Genomic DNA, 22,982 nt, shown 5'->3' with positions numbered 1-22,982 from the left:
GTTTATATGTTATTCTTAGGTTCAGTTATGTGTTAAAAGGCATGATTTGTTCTGTTTGTACACATGTTATGATTGGCAGCATTGGTTTTCTCCATAAATAATTGATCATAAATAATTTGAATTGGTCCTGGACCACCAACCCGTGGCACCCCTGCAAGTGTCCCAAGGCACCCCAGGGAGCAACGGAACACAGTTTGGGAACCACTGTCTTAGATGATCTCCGTACTAGGCCCTGATTTACCACTACAATCCATCGCTCATGATGACTTTTAGTGGGGATGAGCCAAGCTCATCTCTGATCTGCAGTTGGACTCCTGGGTTGGGGTTGGCCTTGTATCCCTGAAACAGCTGTTCCCCGACGATACTTTCTTACAATTCTCCACTCTTCAGAAACAACATGGGGTACCTAAGCAAGATTTTTACAAATTCCTTCAGATACGTCACTGGTTATCAGCAAAACCCCATCCGTGGTACCATCCTTCCCTAGAATTCTATTTTCTAGATTGTCCTCCCAATTACATACAGTATAGGTGGGATCTCCAGATGGTACGAGTATCAAATATCAAAATCTAAAAAAGGGAAACTACCAGCACAAATAAAATGGGAATTTGACCTATCTACCACTTTCATTGAGGAGGATTGGGATTCTATTTCCTATTCTGGTTTTAAAATGTCCAAATGTCTCCAACATTCAGAAATGTTCTATAAATACTTCACCCCTCAGCGGCTACATGGCATTTGGCCTTCCATTTCAAAATTTTGCTGGAGGAACTGTGGAGGAGTTGGCACCACTTACCATATCTTCTGGGAGTGCCCAGTGTTACGCCCGCTTTGGTCAGAAGTATTCTCCTTCATCTGTGAACTTTTGAGAATCCACATTCCGCCCGACCCTGTAGTAGCGCAATTACATCATAACACACAGCTCTCTGTGGGAGATCTATACCTAGATCTATACCTCCTGGGACACACCCTGATTTCAACCAAGGCGGCCATAGGCCAACATTGGAAATCCCCTGTAATACCTTCAATTGGACACATTGCAAATAAGATACATAAACATTTCTTGTTTGAGACAGCCAACATCAAATATTCACCCTCTGCTTCGTCGATCCATATTAAATGGTTCAAGTGGATACAGAGAAAAAACAGGGCCAATCTATACTTCATTATGAACCTATAGATAGCCTCTTCTTCAAACATCACTGATGAGTAATCTCCCATCGATAGTATGTTCCTTTTTGATCATTTTTTATCACGTGGGGGACTGGGGAGGGTCACAGACACACACACAAAAGGATGCTAGGGAAGGGGAGGCTGTCACTTGCAGGCGGGGGGGGGGGGGGGGGCTGTAGGCACACATACGAGAGCCTGGGGTTGTCACTTTCAGGCACACACAAGAAAGCTGGGGAGGGGGGAATGCATGCTGTCATTTGCAGGGGGGGGGGGTCTGTCACTTTTAGGGTGTGTGTGAAATAGGAGTAGCATTCACTGTCCAGGCTACCCCCTAACCAGTTACCTGCATCCTGTGGCTCTGCACTGGGTGAAACTGTCAGCGGCCTTCCCCTCTGCTGCGCTTCCAGTGGAAGGTACTGGGAGCAGCGGCGTAACTATAGCCAGGGCCGCCGAGAGGGGAGGGGAGCAGGTACATTTTACCTGGGCCCGGGCTTGGCAGGGGGGCCCTGGTCCCGGGCTGGGAACACACATACTTTTTTTTATGATTTTGCCCGTGTGTAGTGGCGGGCGCGCAGATGGGAGAGCGTGGCGGGCGCTGAATGTATACTGGAGGAATAGGAGAGCGGCGGGATCAGCTGTCACTTACAGTGTGTACAGCGGCAGCTTCAGTGTAGGAGAATTCTCCTGCTCTCCGACTCTTGACTCCTCTGCGCAGCTCAGCTAAGATGTGGCAGGCGGGGCTAACAGAAAATGACTGCCTACATGCCAGGCTACAAAAAGATGGCCGCCGTTGACTAATGGGGAGCCAGGTTTCCTTTCCAGGCAACACAAGAGTGAAATAGGGGGCGGGGCTTAACGGAGTCTGCTGCAAATGAAGGAAGAAGAAGAGAAGCTGCATCCTGGTCATGAAGAGAGACCCATGGACTGGAGCAGAGAGACAGAAAGGTAAAGAGAGAGGAGGGGTGCCTGCCTGCCTGCTACTCTTGCATACACAAAAAACTTATGTACCTATATTGATGATTGTGTGTCTAACTCTGCTGGGGTTAAAGGTTGACATGGCTCAAGGTCGACATTGCTTAAGGTCGACATGGTCCAAGATCGACATGGTTTTAGGTCGACAGTCATTAGGTTGACATGAGGTTTTCACTGTTTTTTTTTACCCGAATGTCGACACAGTCGACATGGACGCAGTTGGAGTCGAACCGCAGCCCCTTGCATCGCTCGCAATGCTTTGGGCACGGTGCCTTGCTGCGCTCGGCACACTATTTTATTCTCCCACCACGCCCTAGTGGATGGTAGGGCATGAAATACCGCCTGTCGGCACATGTCAGCTCAAAAAACAGTGAAAAACTCATGTCGACCTAATGACTGTCGACCTAAAACCATGTTGACCTTGGCCCATGTCGACCTTAAGTAATGTCGACCTTGAGCCATGTCGACCTTTAACCCTGTCGACCTTGGGGACAGTTGACCTTCCGTGGTCGACCTAATGACTGTCGACCTAAGTCTGGTCTGACAGATGACCATATCCCTATAGTGTGGGGGAGCAGGTGCAGGGTTAGCGGCAGTATAGTGTGTGTGTGGGGAGCAAGTGCAAGGTTAGCAGTGATAGTATAGTGTGCATGGGGCGCAGGTGCAGGGTTAGCGGTGATAGGATGGTGTGCATGGGGAGTGGGTGCAGGGTTAGCAGTGATATACTATGCAGAGTTGGGGGCGGTGGCACTCAGAAATAAATACAAGACTGCAGGCGGTGTGAGTTACCGACTCTTCAAAGCCTGTGGGCTTTTTTATCAAGGTGCTGGCAAGAATGTTCCTTTGAAACGTCGGTTTGTATTTATTTCTGAGTGCCACCTACCCCAACGCTGCACCATATATATATATATATATATATATATATATATATATATATATATATATATATATATATAGCAGGATGCGGGGGCGGCGGCACTCGAAATAAAACACAGCAGACAGATGTCCCAACGTTTCGAGACCTCTAGGTGAAGTCTTCACATGCACCTTGATAAAGGGACCTAGAGGTCTCGAAACGTTGGGACATCTGTCTGCTGTGTTTTATTTCGAGTGCCGCCGCCCCCGCATCCTGCTATAACTCTGCCTGTTTTCAGGCAGCAACGGAGGGCACCGACTTGCCAGCCATCCCACGGAGGGTACAATTATTTTGCTACTGTGGAGTGCCTGCCTAAGGACTACATATATATATATATATATATATATATATATACTGTATAGGAGACATATAAATTTAATCAGGCAGTATATATACAGTATATATATATATATATATATTAGCTGCCACTCAGTAAGCACCCACCTAGGAAGCATTGGCATAGCGAAGGGTCCGCAGACTCTGCGGTGGCTTGGGGGAGTCCGTGCCGGCGGAATCTGCTGGGAGCGCCCTCCATGGGGGCCCCGGAAAGTTGTTGTACCCGGGCCCATGATTTCTCTTGGCAGCCCTGACTATAGCACCGCAGCCCCCACCACCGTGGGGGGGCGCTGTGCATGTGGGGGCGCCGGGGGCTGCGGTGCTATAGTTAAACCCCCCCTCAATCCCCCGCAGACTTACCTATCGCGCTGGTCCCGGCGGCTCCGTTCTTCTGCTGAGGACCACCACAAAATGGCCGCCCCCATATAGCACAAAGTTCTCTGAAACTGTCTGCTGTATGGGGGCGGCCATTTTGTGGTGGTCCTCAGCAGAAGAAGAACGGAGCCGCCGGGACCAGCGCGATAGGTAAGGCTGTGGGGGATTGAGGGGGGGTTTGCATTGGCGGCGGGGCGGCAGGGTAGTGGTGCTTGGCGGGGCGGCAACGGGGGGCGGGGCGGCGGCGGGGGGGCGCCCAAAACGTAGCTACGCCACTGACTGGGAGGCACCCTCTTGCCCTCCCGCCGATGTCCCTGTGCCGTGTAAAACTGCTCCTCATGTGAAAGAGCCACCAGGCGCCTGCTGGTATCTCAGTGAGCGCCAGGCAATTGGACAAAGGCACCTGCAGCACCCTCTAGTCTGGTGCTGTATGCAGCCTGCTGTAACAGGACCGCGCCTCCTCCAGGAAGGTACTCACACTGCCGAACTCCTGTTCTGTGTTGCAATATTTGTAACCCTCCTGGACACCCCCTGCTAATCACAATCTAAGCAATGGAAGTTTCCAAATAGCTTAATTTGTGATTTATTAGTCCCCTTCTGCAGTGCCCCGAGCCTCTTATCAGGCATACAGCACATTATTGTACCTATACATTGTATTCTGTAGTGCCATATCCATCCGCGGCACTGTACTGTAGTTTTCATTAGTAAAGCAATCACCATCCAGCATCGAAGCAGTATAATCAGAATCAGATTCAGCTGTATTGGCCAGGTATACTTGCGTATACTAGGAATATTATTTGGATTGCTGTGCAACAGCCGGTTAGGTAACAGTTAAGCAGTGACAGTACAGATATACATAACACATATAGGTACTGTATATGCTAGATGTACCCTGGGAATTATAGACGCAGGGAACATATACCCGCTGAGCTGCACAGCACCTAGGCAGCCATCAGCGGCACCACTGGTTGTTGCAGCAGCCAGGCATGTAACAATACAAGCAGAAACAGTACAGTTATCATGCAGGAAACACATACATGCTGAGCTGCACAGTGCCTAGGCAGACATAAGCGGCGCCACTGGTCATTGCAGCAGCCAGGTAGGTAATAATATAAGGAGAGACAGTACAGTTATCACACATGGAACATATACCCGCTGAGCTGCACAGCGCCTAGGCAGCCATCAGCGGCGCCACTGGTCATTGCAACAGCCAGGAAGGTAACAAATATGCAGAGATAGTACAGTTGTTTGTTGCTATGCAGTGTATGAAACAGGGGAGACATGGGGTACATGTGGCTGAGTGGCAGCCATATTGCGGCGCCATCTCGGTCATGCTGGAACTGCAGCTAGGGGGGGGGGGGGGGAGCCAGTATGCAGGGAGAGGGGGATAGTCAGAAAGTAGCTGTGAGGCCAGTAGGCCAGGAGTTTGAGCTTGGACCCCCTGGGCTGAGGTCCACCATTGCTGCCCCGGTGTAGGAGCCATACCTGCTGTCCTGGATGTCCGGGTGTCTGCCTCCATAGTACGCGTTTGTGCGCCATTACGGGACATTTCTCATTAGGGGACAAGGACACCAGGATTGTGATCTAACAGCAAGTTTGAGTGTGTTTATGTCCAATGGTGTATTTATAATGTATATGGCACACACAGGCTCCTAGGTCCAGGATTGGACCCACACTGCAAAAATGTGTCTACCTTTTCAATATCAGCCTTTTGACCATGTCAGTTTAATGCATTTCGTCCAAATGAGGTCAACCTAAAGACTGTCTACCTAATTACTGTAGATCTTCGATATCATGCCAGCAATATACATAAAAAAATGTTGAGGCGTTTACAAAGCTTCAGGCATACAGTATGTGAACAGTTAAATAAAGTATGTTTGGAAACATATTCAAGCTTCAAGTGCTGTACGTACATTTCTCTATTGGCCTCAAGCTACAGTTGATCAAACTAATTGTAAATGTGGCCACCTCCCTTTCATTGATTCATTGATGACAGCAAGTACTGCTTTCCATCTCAGCTATATTATCTTAGCTAAATGGCCAAGGAATAGAGCTGTTTCTGGCTCTTTAGATACATAAGATAGATAAGGTGAGTAAATAGTATTATTGAATATCTGTATAGTGCCACTATATAACACAGATCTTTCCAGAGAATATTGTATTATTCACATCAGACCCTGCCCCACTGGAGTTTACAATATACATTCTGTACAAGACAAACACACACACACGTATTCATATTTACAAATACGAATGTATACGCCATCAACAGAATACGAATAGGAATCACCATTAGGTGATTCCTAATTTACTAAGCGTGTGTAAAAAATAAATAAATAACTTAAAAAAAACCGGTGTGGGGTCCCCCCCCCAATGGCCGTAACCAGCCCCAGGCTCACAGAGCCCGTCCTGGTTGTAAAAAATCAGGGGAAAAAAACGACTAGGGTTCCCCTGATTTTTTAAAACCAGCACCAAGCCCAGGGGCCGGTCCTGGTTCCCAAAATACTGGGGACAAAATGAGGGGTTCCCCGTATTTTAAGAACTAGCATCAGGCCCAACCAGCCAGCAGGGTAATGTCAAAGCCCGGGGACACTTATTATATAAGGTCCCACGGCCAAAACATTACCTCTTGACCGGTCAGCCTGGATAGGGGTCCTGGGGGAGTGGGGACCCCCCCCCTCCAGAATTTCCCCGCCCAGGCTGAAACCTGGGGCTGTCCCCAATGCCCATGCGGTGGGCATCGGGCTGATAAAAGTATAAAAAAATAGATTAAAACTATTGGATATTGCTGTGGAACTATGAGTCCCAGCAAGCCTCCCCCGCATGCAGGGACTTGGAGAACCACAAGTCCCAGCATGACTTTTATTCTGGGTGCTATCCGCCAAATTAGGGGTGAGTACTAACGTCATGTTCAGCCGGGCGCCCCATGCAGGTATCGCCATGCCTGCATTGGTAGGGGAACTCCCAGCATTTTTAAGGGGATTTCCATAAAACACTGGCCGTTTTCCTGCTGCCACCCCCTGGCCACCTCCGGCCTTCCCTGGCCACCCACGGAGTGTAGGGAGTTTGCTCCCAGGGTTTAATGAACATGCGCATAATCGCGCATGCGCATACCCTGAGCATCGGGCTGGGGCCAAATTGGTCTGAACCAAACCTGCCAACCACTAACCTGCCAACCTGTGCGCTACTCATGTGTGCACACACTGCACGCACTTTCATGCTCACACTAAGCTGCTTTGCTGATTAGATTCTCAGAAGCTTATTGGTAGCAATCATGATACCACTATAATAAAACTTGATAAGAGGATTTAAAAGACAACAAAAATGTAAATTTATTAACACAGTTGGCAATGATGTATCAAATGCAAAAATAACCACTGTTAATTCTTTCAGCTGTAGCTAAAATATGTATTCTCCATTAGTGGTTCCAACCTACCCCTTCTTCTTTAGCTTTGTTCAAAGATAAGTCATTTATGTTTTTAAAATACTAGAGATTGGGTGGTGGTATTCCTTTATAAGGCAAAGGCAAACATTTTTTCTTCAGTTTGGGAAAGCTTTATTGATACTTTGAATGTTTACATTAAAAAACAAATACAACATTATTTTAAATTAAAAAAAATGGTGTGAGGAGAATGCTGTTACAAGACCCCCTCCCCACCATCCAAGCTATTGTCATTTTAGAACCATTTATATTATGAATTGCAAATTGTAATTTTTTTCTATATTCGTGACTTACACATGCATGAGCAGGGACCTTTCTTTGGGTATGGGTAAAAACCGGACCAGGACAAAACCCCCGGACCAGACATCAAACTCTGCATTTTGGAGCTTGTAGCGTCCGGTCCGGGGGGTGTCCTGTCCGGGGGTGTCCTGTCTGGGGGTTCTGCCTGTGACACCTGTCACCAGGTAGAGGAGGAGGGGTAGAAAAAAGTCTCCCTGTATGGTCCGGGCATGTAGCAAAAACCGGACGGTCCGGACCACAGGGGGAGGCTGTAATCTCCCCTTCCCCATGTCCCTGATAATAGCTATCACAGGGACCCCCCCGAACAGGACACCCCCCGGACCGGACCCTATAAGCTCCGGACTGCAGATTTTGATGTCCTGTCCGGCGGTCCGGAGTCTAGTCCGGTCCGGTTTTTACATAGTCCCCCTTTCTTTGAGTGCCCCCCTCCCCAGGCTATTAAATTTCTTCCCTGATGTCCCAATTAAACTCCATTTCTCTTTTGGTTGGGCACAGGACCTCTACAGCCACTTGTTAAAACAGAAATATAAGATGCGTACGCAAGTAGATGCAAAATTCTTCCAGTTAAATGTATTTGTGCAAAACAGGTGAATGACCTAACAAAATGGTTTGCGAAAGAGCTTTTTTCAACTTTTGCAGATAAGTCCGTTGTGCCCAATAAATACAGATCATAAATGCACAAAAGACTCGATAAGTCATGTTTACAACACAGATTAAGGACTTCTGTTATTTATTTATTATCAGTTATTTATATAGCGCACACATATTACACAGCATCATTTGCAAAACTCCTTTTCTATGGTTATCAGAAAAATGTATATGTAGTGTACTTATATCACCTTTCTTGTGTAATGTTGAGTGTGAGAGAGAGAAAGAGTGTGTGTGTGTGTGTGTGTGTGTGTGTGTGGCTTCACCACTTGAGGGAGTTGCTACAGGAGATTAGCTGAATAGATGGTGCACAATCAGACAGTTCTGTTCAGCACAGGAGATTGGAGCTTCTAGGTTTCTCTAAGAGGATCAGTTCCCACATCATTGTGGGAGAAGGAGGAGTCTAGAGGCGGAAGGCTGTGAAGAATACAGCCACCTCCTGGAAGATAGACCTGCTGACAGCTGATAAGGGGAGATCCTTGGCAAAGCTTCACTCTGCTCTCTAGCATCAGGTTAGCTGCACATGAATAAAGGAGCAAATCCACTAGAAAGAAAAACAACATACACCATGAGCAACAAATACGACGTGGTGGTGATAGGAGCTGGCATATCAGGTGCGTAAGAAATAAAATCATTTTACTATTGAATAATTTTAAAAAAATCTGATTATGCTGTTATGTTAACTTGTTATGCTAACTTTACTACAATTTGTTTCATTTAGTTTTTTCTTAAATATCCAAGCACTATAAATAGTCCCTTGTTGCTAGTAAAAATAAGGAGCTATTTTTTTCTTTGCACACTGATTAATCCACTGTGATCCTTTAGGAACTATCTTCCTAATCCGTCTAGGCTGCAGGGCTCAACCTGACAAAGAACATCAGTGTAGTGAGATTATTGTTCTTCTGCAACATATAGGGTTTTACAGCAGGTGCCAATAAGTATTATACAGGATTTTGGTTCTATCATCTGAATGTAGAGGTTTATAAATGTGTCTGTCCAGCCAGCTGTTCTCTTTTTATTAGGTCTGTATTCTGCAAGGATGCAACAAGGGATGTACTGTACATCAATATGCACAAACGCTACATGCAGCGAGATGCACATTATGGATTGGGGCTATGCTCAGACAGTTTGAATGGGAACATATAATGATTTACATTTTAGTTCATATGCACAAAAGGACTGCTTGCTTTAATCAGGGGCAAAATGAGGTACATAGCAACAAGTTGTCTGTTGCATTTCAAATACATGAATGGCTGTGTAGTAGGGTGGAGCACAGGGATAGCACTATGGGCCTTATTCTAGTTCACTCTTTCTGACAAAATCCTTCTTAGATGGACAAAACCATGTGCACTGCAGGGGGGCAGATGTAAAAAGTGCAGAGAGATTTAGATTTGGGTGAGTTATTTTGTTTCTGTGCAGGGAAAATACTGACTGCTTTATTGTTACACTGCAATATAGATCTCACTTTGAAGTAAAACCCCACCCAAATCTAATTCTCTCTGCACAAGTAACATCTGCCCCACCTGCAGTGCACATGGTTTTGTCCATCTAAGAATGATTTTGTCAGAAAGAGTGAACTAGAATAAGGCCTTATGTGACAAAAGATGCACTGTTTAAATATTGCCCTTTAGTCCATTAGGAACAGCTTGCTTCGGCTTATCTCAGATTCCATATGCAAGGTGTTTGCTATAAAATATATACATAAAAAAAATTATAAAAACAGCTTTGATATTATAGGGAGAAAAAATGACATCAATTTTTCTAGAAGGATGGAATTAAAATGTATCGCTCCTGTGATTCTGCTGCCTGTATTTCCAAAGCCCGTGGATCAATCCCTATTGATCCATTAATTATACAAGCGAAAAAAGGGGGGTTAGGGTTCTGGAAAAAGTGTCGCTGAATGAAGAATATATCTATACTTATCTTTTCATGGAGACCCTTCTTAATTGATGGTACTCTTTACTTCATTATTCGTCTCCGATAAGGTAGGTACATGAAAAGATAAAATTTTGGGAAATAGAACGGTGTGATGATCTATTTTTTCACGGAATGATTAATAAGAAGAACATCCAGTGTCAGCAAGGGGGCGTACCTTACTTACAATGGAATATTGTATGGTACATATATAATGGTATCTTTTAGATGATGGGTGCGTACCCGTACTCACGGCGTATCAGATGATGACACTCCTCAAAAGGTTTCTTTCAGATATCCTCATTCAAAGAATAAAAATGTGTGCGATTCTCTTATAACAAAAATAATTTATTTTTGTATAAAACACACTCCAAACTTAAAAATATATTTAAAAATGTGTCTTTCGCATCTGTGGTGTAGTGAGGGAGGTAAGGAGATACGGTCTTGATCCACAGTGTAGTACCGGTATACACCCAGATGTCAAATAGTGGGATCTTACCCTCTCTCCAACATTCACCTCAAACAATTTCAGATGTCCTCCTGCCAACGCGTTTCGAGCTATTGCTCTTTATTAAGGCATGGAGGTAATGCTGGCTGAATTCATATTTATAGGATATCTTAAAAATGGCCGAACTTCCTGTTCCTGTCTATTAATTAACTTTACTTTTTATAATTTCCTTTTTTATGGCACATTATTTATTTTTGTTAACCATTATGCACTCGTTATTATCATTTTACAACAAAAAAGGAATGTACATTTAGACTTTAGTTCAGATTTAGCGTCTTTTTCCCGCCAAATGAGCGGGTTCCGTCCGGGGTATCTGGGAAATGTAGTTTCCCAAGAGGGGATTTAATTTCATGTTACTCTCGTCCGCTACGCGGTTTTAATACACGCCAGGTTTCTGGGAAATGTAGTTTCCAATCATCCATAATAGCTCCCTGACCGTAAGTTGTCCCGGAAATACATCATTCGATATGGCATTCTGGGGATCGTAGTTCTCATATGTGGCTCCGTCTGGTGTTGCCGGAAGTATGTCATTCACTTTGGCGGTACTTGTTTCCTAGCACGGCCACAACGATCATGATTGTGGGCATCGTGAGGAAAAATCGGGGGCGATGGTACCGACGCGATGCCCGCGATTTCCCATAGGGAACAATGTTAAATGCCTCAATTTACCCGCGATGCCCCCGATTTCCCATAGGAAACAATGTTAAAAGGCTCAATTTACCCAAATCATCATAGGGAACAATGGTAAATGGGCCAGAAACCCCCCAAAACACCCCTGAACAGTGAAATGTCCCCCCAAAATTAGTTTACGCCACCCCACGATCAACGCGAACCCGAAGCGTGGCGAGCGCAGCGGTACGCATCCTTCGACCTTTTCATACCCCCACTATCCACGTCGGCGTGGAGTTGAGAATAGAATAGTGTGTCGAGCGCAGCGAGCCACCGAGCCCGAAGCGTGGCGAGCGGACGCGGATACCTGTGAAGCCCGCGAAGGGACGCGTTTACCTGTGAAGTGGGGGTATGAAAAGGTCGGAGGACGCGTACCGCCGCCCCTCGCGGGCTCGCTGCGCTCGCCACGCTTCGGGTTCGCGTTGATCGTGGGGTGGCGTAAACTACTTTTGGGGGGACATTTCACTGTTCAGGGGTGTTTTTGGGGGTTTCTGGCCCATTTACCATTGTTCCCTATGATGATTTGGTGAAATTGAGGCATTTAACATTGTTTCCTATGGGAAATCGGGGGCATCGCGGGTAAATTGAGGCATTTAACATTGTTTCCTATGGGAAATTGGGGGCATCGCGTCTGGACCATTTAAGCCTTTTTTAGCCGCATACGACGCGACCGACGCGATTTTGACTTTTTTCAATGCATTTCAATGGGAAAATCGGGGGCATCGCGTCGGTCGCGTCGCAGACCACTAAAAATTACACCCGCTGCCCGCGATTGTGGCCGTGCTAGGAAACAAGTACCACTTTGGCATTCTGGGGATCGTGGTTCATCATTCCCGGCTCTATTAGATGCTGCTTCCTATTCGCGGCTCTGTCTGATCTTCCCGGAAGTTGTCATCAACTGACTAGTGTATATTTCTGGGTATTGTAGTCATTGGCGCTGTGGGTTATCTAGATATTACCTAAAGTCTTTGACTTATATGCTTTATAAAACTTTAGGTAATATCTAGATAACCCACGGCGCCAATGACTACAATACCCAGAAATATACACTAGTCAGTTGATGACAACTTCCGGGAAGATCAGACAGAGCTGCGAATAGGAAGCAGCATCTAATAGAGCCGGGAATGATGAACCACGATCCCCAGAATGCCAAAGTGAATTACATACTTCCGGCAGCACTTCCGGCAACACCAGAGGGAGCCACATATGAGAACTACGATCCCCAGAATGCCATATCGAATGATGTATTTCCGGGACAACTTCCGGTCACGGAGCTATTATGGATGATTGGAAACTACATTTCCCAAAAACCTGGCATGTATTAAAACCGCGTAGCGGACGAGAGTAATATGAAATTAAATCCCCTCTTGGGAAACATTTCCCAGATACCCCGGACGGAACCCGATTATATGGCGGGAAAAAGACGCTAAATCTGAACTAAAGTCTAAATTTTTTTGTTGTAAAATGATAATAACGAGTGCATAATGGTTAACAAAAATAAATAATGTGCCATAAAAAAGGAAATTATAAAAAGTAAAGTTAATTAATAGACAGGAACAGGAAGTTCGGCCATTTTTAAGATATCCTATAAATATGAATTCAGCCAGCATTACCTCCATGCCTTGCAATAGCTCGAAATGCGTTGGAAGGAGGACAGTGCCTTTCCATCTGAAAGTGTTTGAGGTGAATGTTGGAGAGAAGGTAAGATCCCACTATTTGACATCTGGGTGTATACTGATACTACACTGTGGATCAAGACCCTATCTCCTTACCTCCCTCACTACACCACAGAAACGAAAGACACATTTTTAAATATATTTTTAAGTTTGGAGTGTGTTTTATACAAAAATAAATTATTTTTATTATAAGAGAATCGCACACATTTTTATTCTTTGAATGAGGATATCTGAAAGAAACCTTTTGAGGAGTGTCATCATCTGATACGCCGTGAGTACGGGTACCCACCCATCATCTAAAAGATACCATTATATATGTACCATACAATATTCCATTGTAAGTAAGGTACGCCCCCTTGCTGACACTGGATGTTCTTCTTATTAATCATTCCGTGAAAAAAAATAGATCATCACACCGTTCTATTTCCCAAAATTTTATCTTTTCATGTACCTATCTTATCGGAGACGAATAATGAAGTAAAGAGTACCATCAATTAAGAAGGATCTTCATGAAAAGATAAGTATAGGAAAATGACATCACTTTACATATCCCAGCACTTATAGCAATCCCAATATTTTTCTTTATTTGGTAGCATATATCATATTCAGTTTGTTCTGCTGTCTCTTAAGCCCCCCCCCCCCCATTCACAAAGCTGCAGTATTGAATGTAGCCTCGCATGCAATCCTTGGATACTGGCCGGCGGAGAGTCGTCGGGCATTCAATACATCATGGTTCCTATTCTGGTTATTCTTTTTCTAGTCTTTTTTAGCCCGCCGCTCGCATTGCCGCCCGCCCCCCTTCGCAGGGCAAATTCACCTGCATGGCTGCAAATGGATGTTTTGCATAAACATTCATTCGCAGCCTATGGGGCAACACCCACATCATTCGATGGTTGCCGAGTACATGCATAACAAAGACACTCTCAGGTGTCTTAGTTTTGTGTGTGTCCTGTGCGAGGACAGGACTGGCAGCTGACATTTGGTGATGTTAGCTGCCCGTTCCCGACACCCACTGGGACATTAGCATGAGAACGCCCAGCGTTTTCATGGGCGAATCCCCCGGCCCGCCACCCGATGCCCCCTCCAGCACTGTTGTGTGCGAGTGCCTGACGAACACACTGTTCACCGTTTTTTCACTGAATGCTCAAAGCAAAAACATTGTACTCCCGTGCAAATTCACAAGCAAATGGTCGACATGAGGTCAACATAAAAGAAAGTTGACATGAATTTTTCATGGTTTTTTTTGCTTGCCCTCTAAGCACTTGGACCGCCAAGAGTAGATTCTGTAGAAAGAGGCCCAGGTGGGAGGTATGGGGATTTTGGAACTGCAGCCTGCCACATGCTACACAATATTACAATTTGTGTTATTTTGCAGCAGGTTAGAGGGCATGACCACTGTGAAATGTGTAATTACACCCCTGGACTGGGTGTCTGGGAAAGCTCTGCAAAATTTTGGAATCTTTCTGACCTTCTGGGAATAAATGCAAGTCTGGTTATATATCTATGTGGCTGGGTCAGTTATACCCCTTTCACATCGCAAATGGTGGGTCGTTAATGTCAGAAAGGGGGTGGGGTGGAGTGGTACAGCATCATTTGGGGGGGGGGAGGCAGCACTTGGAGCTAATGCTGCCTCCGACCCTATAGTTTGAGCAGGATCATGGTCGCTCGACCTGGGTTACCCATTTACACTGCACAGCAACCCGGGTTCGAGTCCGGATTAAACTTTCTTTAGTCCAGGGTCGGAATGCCAGATTGCTGGACCTGGATAATTTGAAAAGGCCCTTTCACACGGCACATCGACCCGGCAACAACCCGGGTCGAACCCGGCTATTTGTGCAATGTGAAAGGGATATTAATATTCCTCCTGTTCAGATAGAACCCTCAAATCATTACATTGTGTTTACTTGGACTTGGGATAGAATTTGGAGGAAGGAACCCTTATATTCATCAATACTAGAATTTTTGGTCAATCTAAAAACAAGCAGGGATGATATTCTGGTGTTAAATTTAGATACGATGGGATGTACTAAAGTGAAAATGCAGCCAAACTCTGACAACTGCAGTTTTGGAGGCATTTCCAATATGCACCAAGCTCCAGAATGCAATCGTTTCTGGAGCTTTGAGTCTGTAGGCAAAGGCTATTAACTATTATTGCATTTTTTTCTGAGAGGGATCCAATCAGATTCCTCCCCAGTGTCCCCTGCAGAAAGGCACATATGCAGAATCCTGGAAGTCTAATTATATTGCAAAGGACAGCTCTTATTAGGTGAGCTGTCCTTTGCCATACTAATCACAATTCTAGGTACATACTGGTGTATTAACCCAGCCCGTTATATACACCTAATAAATTATTTTATGTAGCACATCCAAATTGTAATGTGCGGTACACCAGCCTTTAGTAACTTTTAGAAATAGTTTATCAAAATATGTTTTAAGGCCAGGTTTTATTCAGAAAACAAAATTCAGGATACCTCTATATAATAACTTTAAAAGTCACAATTTTGATGAAGAAAAATAATTATGGCCTACAAAGTTTGGGAGTATGGGTGTGGTGACTGCTAAACAGAGCAATATGCATGCCCATATGGATTGGAGATGCAATTTATTTAATCTCAGTGTTTTATATTGAAACAACTTAATCTGCTTTAGCCCTTCATTACGTCTACGGCAGTGGTTCCCAAACTTTTTGAATCATGGCACCCTTAAGTATCAGAATATTTTTCACGACACCCCTAGGCCAAAAGTTGGTTACTAATTTCACAAAAAAATATTAAGTAAGTTGTGATTTAAATGTTTTTGTTAGGTCCAGTTATGTGGTGAGAAACATGATTCACTTCTGTTTACACACATTTTCTTAATTGGAAGCCACAAGCACCGATTTTGCCTATTTCATTGTCCATAAATAATTTGAATTGGTTCTGGACCACCAGCCTGAGGCACCCCTGCAAGTGCTCCGAGGCACCCCAGGAAGCCTAGGCGCACAGTTTGGGAACCACTGGTCTACAGAGTTTTCTTTTCCGCTTACTCCCATGTTTTGTTTTATTTCATCATTTCATCATGTTTTGGCTTTGGCAAAACCACCAACCACCGTCAAGCATTTTGGGTTGCATTCCGTTTTTTTGCAAACCACCACCACCCCCCCCCCCCCCCACCCCCCCCCACCCCCCCCAAAACAAAAAAATCTGTTAATAAAATCTTTGGATTCAACCTCCGAATTACAAACTGCAAGATGATCCAAACCAAGCTCCTTGGGGACGGATTTTGGTTCAGATATACAAAAAGTGCAGGTGGATTTATATTTTTGGAGAACTGAACTGCATGTGTCTATTTTAACAAATACGTTTTAGGTTCTAAAACCTGTTTATGCCCTGACTTTGTATATGCCGGAAATGTAAAAACTCAATGATTACACTAGAAAAAAACAGCTAATCAAATCATTACTGTATGTTTCAGGCATAAACATATAAGGAGGAGGTTCCCAGTTTTAGAACCTCAGGCTTGGTAAATTGAATTTTAATTGTGTTGAATCAGTGGAATGGAAAACAAATCCATATGGAGTGATTCACTTAAATGCCCCCATGGGAGTATTGTGCATTAAAGCCCTGTACACACGGGGAGACTTGAGGCCCGTGCTGAACGAGGTGCTTAAGCACAGATTGCTCAGAACACATCGCTGTAGACATGCCATGCTCCTGCGATGTGTGCTGAGCAATCTGTGCTGAGCAGTGTTTAGCCTATCCTATGCAGTGTTTTGCTTATAGGCAAATCAGTGCGATCTAAGCAGGATAGGCAGGCCATGCACTGTCTACGTCTGCGAGCAATGGCGCATACATATGGAGGAATCCATGCTTCATTTCTAAGTGATCGCCCTGTGTGTAAGCCCCTTTACTCTCCTCTAGATGTTACAGGTAAGAATATTTAGTTTGCAGGTTTTCTTTTCTTGCAAGTAGAGTTCAGTGTCCCCTCCAACCCAAAAAGTTAATGTTAATAAGCATGATAATTTTATCCTGACTAGATTAGCACCTCCAGTGCTAATATATAATTTTTGTTTGAGGGGGCGGGGATGGGGGGAAGGGGTCACTTTAGGTCTGTCTAGTCTATCATACAGACATTAAAACACTACTGTATCTTTCTCTTCAGATATATCATGACATGAGTACAGAGTGATATATTCACAAAAAGCCAGATAGTGTACTAATGCCTATAATAGGTTATATGTACAGTACCTCTAGTGTATCTAACCTATTTATTGTGTAATAATGATTTTTGACTTATGCATCTCCAGTGCTACTATTTTAAACCCACACACACCCCTCCTTCTCCCTGCACCTGCCCGCACCCAGGACTGGATTTGTAACTAGGCCTGTGAGCATAATTGTGCGCACATTGAGTCTTATGGGTGCACAGGCACCCCCTAATGCTGTGCCCACCCTTATGAACACCTCCCTACCAGCAATACCTTTTAGCAAAGACTTTTGCTTTTTAGAACTGTATTCCATTGAAAGAAGCGCCCATCAATCAATTATGTGTGTTTTGCATTGTTACTTGTACCAGACCATTGTCAGATCACTACACATCATCCATATATGTTTTTTACTTTATTTGCATGTATTATTATACTGAGAGACGTTTTATATTATAGCGAGTACCAATAGATGATGGTAGACACGCCTGATTGGCGCTGTTAGACACACCCAATGGGCGGTGTTATACATGCCCAAGATGTGGTGCTAGGCATACCCCTTTGACGGTGCACCCCCCCCATGAGGCATATATTGGTGCTGATGCAGAGTTTAATATACATCTATATGTGCAGTGTACTGTATCTTGGATATATTCACTCTGCCCATAATTGGGGCACACAACTATGACAATGTCAAGCTTTTTGCTTACATCTACCAGAGAGGTGGAAGGGGTGTGTATTTGCTAGGTGTCACCTTTCTGGGGAATCTGGGTGTTGCACTTTGACATTCTCGTGTAGTGCCTGGCTCCTGCCACTGAAGGGAATTCTGCAGTGCAGCCAGTGTCTCCAGGAATGCTGGGTACACCCCTTGCAGAGATGTAACAGGGGCTTTCCACAAGCACATGCCCCACCCTGTTAGGCCACACCCCTAGATTTAAGTAAACATAGGTTTCGCTGGAGTCCACATCCCCTCTCAGCAAGGCCACGGTGCCCGCATTCTGCCTGTTATCTTTTGCAGACCTTAATGAAAGTAAATATATGCCTGTTACTGTAGGTGCCCTAATATAGGGCCATTGCAAGTACTCACTCATGAGCAAGCATTGTAGCAAACTAAATGCAGATTTATTTATTTACAGTTTCTTATATAGCGCAGCATCAGATTCCTTTGCGCTTTACAATTGTAGACAGTGATTGAACAAACTGGGTAACAACAGACAGACTTGGAGGTAGGAGAGCTCTGCTGCAAGCTTACAATCCATAGGGAAATAGGAGAGAAGCACAAGGACAGGCACCAGTAATAGCATAGCAGTCCCGCCAAGTTACAGGTCCTGAAGGGAAGGTATATAATACACAAGTGCCTTATGCTGCTTTCACACCACAAAACCTGCTTAGGTCTTAAAACCGGTCTAAAAACGGGTCCTAAAACTGGTCAAAGCAGGCTTAATGCCCCTTTCAGACCGCACTTAAACCAGTTCTAAACATGTTTTCTATTGTTAAAGAGGCATCCCCCCCCCTCCTACCTGGGCAGCGCAGGGAAGGGAATGATTGTGGTGGTGGGCAGGGGGTCCCTGCAGCGAATGTGAGATCAGTGGCGGGGTCCCTGCAGTGGATGGGAACTACTAGTTCCCATCCCCTGCAAGGACCCCACCGCTGATCTCACATACGCCGCAGGGACCCCCTGCCCGCCAGCGCGATCTCACATATGCCGCAGGAAGGGATCAGCAGCGGAGTCCCTGCAGCGGATGGGAACTACTAGTTCCCATCCGCTACAGGGACCCCGCCACCGATCTAACATACGCTGCAGGGACCCCCTGCCCGCCAGCGTGATCATTCCCTTCCCTTCGCTGCCCAGGTAGGGGGAAAGGATGCCTCAGTATGAAGTGGGGGGGGGGGGATGCCTCCAGGGGGTGGGGGGAGGTTTGGAAGTGTGCATATCTCCTCTGTGCATATCTAGTGACCACAGTGCATATTTATTGAGCGGGCCCCCACCCGCTGATTAAATATTCACTGCACTGGGTCCGCTCATTAGATGTGCACAGAGCAGGACCACTATTGGCTGGGTCCTAAATACCGTTTCAGACCCGTTCAGACTGCAAAAAAAAAACGGGTCTGAAATGGGTACTACCCTGCTTTTTTACTGTTTCCCAAAAACTTTTTTTGGAAACGGTAAAACACTCACATATTACCGCTTTGAAACGGTGAAAAAACTGCAAAATATCGGTTAATATGTGCGGTCTGAAAGGGGCATTAGAGGGTTATGTATGTGGTACTTAAATATGATAGGCTTGCCTGAAGAGGTGAGTTTTCAGGGACCGCTTGAAAGTTTGGAGGCTAGTAGAGAGTCTTACTGTGTGTGTGGAAGGGCATCCCATAGGGTGGGAGCAGCCCGATGAAAGTCCTGTAATAGTGAATGGGCTGTACTAGTGATCCGTGCAGAAGAGAGACTCAGATGTTGTGCAGAGCGGAGTGATCGAGTTGAGAGATATTTAGAGATAAGAGATATACATTGGTGTAGTATGGTTAATAGCTTTATATGTGAGTAGATGTATTTTATATTGACTATGGTAAAATATAGGCAAATGCGTATAGCTCTGCGAATAGGTGCATATGCATCCATATTTTCCAATTCAAATTTTTTTGAGAAAATATGCCCATTTGCGCCCAACTCTGCATCAGAACTGATGTGTCCATTATAGGTTTAAAAAGAAAACCAAGAAAGGTACTGTGTAACCACATATTACAGAAAACTAGCATATTGCAGTATATGAATAATCTAGAAAAGCTTAAATTAAACTTATTAGGAATTCTAAATCCTTCCTACTGTACAACATCAAAGCCACGTTCAGAGTTTCTTATTGTACACGTGAGAATTAGTCCAACTGAGAAAATCTTCATTGCTGGGTCAGTATTTATCTCATCTGATTCCACTGACAGAATCCTCAAAACATGACTTGGAAAACTTGATGGTTGAGAATCACTGGATAAGCCCCACCTCCCTAATCATTCTGAATGTAACCATTGCTTACAGGGGCGTAACAAGTACATTGTGGGCCCCAAAACAAAAATCTTGTGAGGGCTCCCCCCCCCCTTCCGTCATTGTCAATACAGTGCCCCTTAAAGGGCAGAAAAAAAGAGAGAGACACACAGATGGTGTTGGGGAAAGGGAGAGCGAAAGAGAGGGGGATGATGGGTGATCACAAAAGAGAGAGAGAAAGTGCTTCATGGAAAAAGAGGGAGGAGCATAAGAGGTAGAGAAAGAGACTGGGGCGGGGAAAAGGAAAAGGGGAGTAAGGGATGGAGGAGAGAAAAAAAGGAGAGCAAGAAGGGGAGAGGGAGCACAGGAAGGAGAAAAAGTTCAGAAAGCAGGGAGCACACGGAAAAGAGAGTGGGGAGGAAGGCGTTGCGGGAGCACGGGAGGGAGAAAAAGAGGAGAGTAATCACAGGAGGGGAAAAAGAGAGGAAAGCAAAGAGGGAGAGCTTAGCATCTTGCACAGTACTCCAAAGTCCCTAATTCACCCCCTCCCCACCACCACAGTAAAAGCTAAAGACAATACTGTCAGGTATACACGGTGCCTACTCCTATGCTCACCACTGCTGCCTCCACCGGACCTTCTTCTCCCTGCATATGCCAGGCCTCTATCCTGTTCTGTACAGGCGGCGCCACTGTGCTCCGATATTCACCGCTGCTGCCACCAGAAACCCTTCTCCCTGCAGATAGGCTGTGAAGCATACAGGCGCTGCTGCTGTGCCTCTGTCCTCCACTGTACTGTACATGCGGCGCCTCTGGGCCTCCTGCTTTCCTCACTGCTCCTGGCTCTTTGCATACCGCTACTGCGCCAGACCATCTGCTCCCCGCTGTACATAGGGAAAGGAGTGGGAAAAAACTACAAGAGGGTGCAGAAGAGTGCCTGCCGGGCCCCCCAATCCCCCTGGGCCCCATAGCAGTTGTACCCCTTAAAGGGCAGAACTACCCTCGGTAGTTACGCCACTGGTTGCTTACATAACTGAGTGTGACTGTGTAGGGACATACTGGTACTTTTTCAGGTCTGTTGAGAAGTTGTTGTTTTTTTTTAAAGATGGCGACAGCTAGTGATGTTCACTAATTAAATTATTAGTTCAAAGTGAGGTCATCTTAAAAGTGAACTACTGTAGCTCGTTTAGCTCATTTAGTTCACAGCTCTCTCAAAGATTAGTTCTTCAGTAAGTAAAGAAAACTGAAGGATTTAGACACAGGGGGATAGAGCACCGCAGCTAAAGCAGGCTTAACTGACATATTGCATATTAGATCCTGACGGTGATGCAGCAAAGTCCGAAATTCAAATAGATGAGCCACACCAACTGCTTTGCAAACGCTGCAGCCGCCACAAGTTCTTGATGCTAGAAAAGGAAATAGAAAATGCAACATACAGTAGACCAGCAAATACAGATCTAATAAAATGAAATGAAAATGTTTTGCTCAGACTCAGCCCATGTGTAAAAGTTTTTGTGTGTCTATAAGGGTAAGTCTGACCTGATCGCATGGACAGGAATTATCAATACACTGTGAATGTGTACAGCCCATAGTACGCATGCCTGAGGCCATCCTGCAATGAAATCTTGCTACTTTTGCTATTCGCAAGTCATTTGCAAGGTGATTGACAGGAAGTAGGCATCTGGTGGTTGAAATTGGCCACTTAGTGGGAGTGCTAAGAAAAACACACACTTGCCTAGGAAACCGCTAGGAATTTCCAATAAAATGCTAGGCGTGCCTGAGCATTATAGGGGGCGGTGGGTGACAGCAGCTCTAGGCTGGATATGCCTCTTTCCTCTAGCAGCCTTACTGTAACCTCTCCCTAAACCCTAGCCTCCCTTCCCACAGTATTACCTTATTCTCTCCCCTAACCTCCCATCCTGCAGCCTTAACCTAACCTCTCCTCCTGCAGCCTTACCTTAACTATCCCTATCCTCTCCCACAGCCTTACCTTTTTACTCTCCCCTAACCTCCAATCCTGCAGCCTTACCTTAACCTCTCTCCTAACCCTAGCCTCTCCTCCCACACCCTTATCCTAACCTATCCTGCAGCCTTGCCTAACCTCTCCTCCTGCAGCCTTACCTTAACTGCTTCCCTATCCTTATCCTCCTCTCCCACAGCCTTACCCTTTACTCTCCCCTAACCTTCAATCCTGTAGCCTTACCTTAACCTCTCCCCTAACCCTAGCCCCTCCTCCCACAGCCTTATTCTAATGTCTCCTCTACTGCAGCCTTACCCTAACGTATCCCCTGACCTCCCATAACGCAGCTTTACCCTAACCTCTCCCCTCCTGGAGACCTTACCATAACTGCTCTCCCCTCCTGGAGACCTTACCATAACTGCTCTCCTATCCTGGAGACCTTACCATAACTGCTCCCCTATCCCTAGCCTCCTCTCCCACAGTCTTAGCCTATACTCTCCCTAACCATAACCTACCATCCTGCAGCCTTACCCTAACCTCTCCCCTCCTTCAGCCTTACCTTAACTGCTCCCCTATCCATAGCCTCCTCTCCTACAGCCTAATGGGCCCCATACATCAGCAAATAATTGTGACAATCCTGAGATCTGGAGATGATTGCCAAAAAATTAATAGGGATCGCCAATGGATTGCTTAATCAGATTTTTAAACATGCTTAATAATCTGGTATTATCTGCGGATCTTTTTTATATGTGTGGGCATTCCCAATTCATCTTCTTCATCTATTTACATTATGAACAGCTGAAATGACAATCAATTGGGCAATTTCCAGATATGAAGATGCAAAAATCTGCCGATCACTGAAATAAATCTGTAATGTGTGGGCAAGTCAAATAGATTGTAGAATCCATTTATCTGGCCAAAAAATCCCTGGATCTGGAA

At 45.3% G+C, this 22,982-nt stretch overlaps 1 protein-coding gene across 1 annotated transcript in view; it reads left to right on the top strand.

Annotated features, from left to right (window-relative positions):
- Positions 1-8,488: 8,488 nt before the first annotated feature.
- Positions 8,489-22,982, top strand: part of LOC146059946 (amine oxidase [flavin-containing]-like) — a 108,501-nt gene continuing 94,007 nt past the window's right edge. Inside the window, exon 1 of the mRNA XM_083172664.1 lies at positions 8,489-8,776. Coding sequence (XP_083028790.1) covers positions 8,686-8,776 — 91 coding nt within the window. The 5' untranslated portion in view covers positions 8,489-8,685. The remainder of the gene's footprint in view (positions 8,777-22,982) is intronic.

Source organism: Crinia signifera, chromosome 2 (genome assembly GCF_055691185.1).
Source record: "Crinia signifera chromosome 2, ASM5569118v1, whole genome shotgun sequence".
Taxonomy (NCBI): domain Eukaryota; kingdom Metazoa; phylum Chordata; class Amphibia; order Anura; family Myobatrachidae; genus Crinia; species Crinia signifera.
Note: the sequence above shows the minus strand (reverse complement) of the source record. Positions and strands in the feature narration are given on the sequence as shown.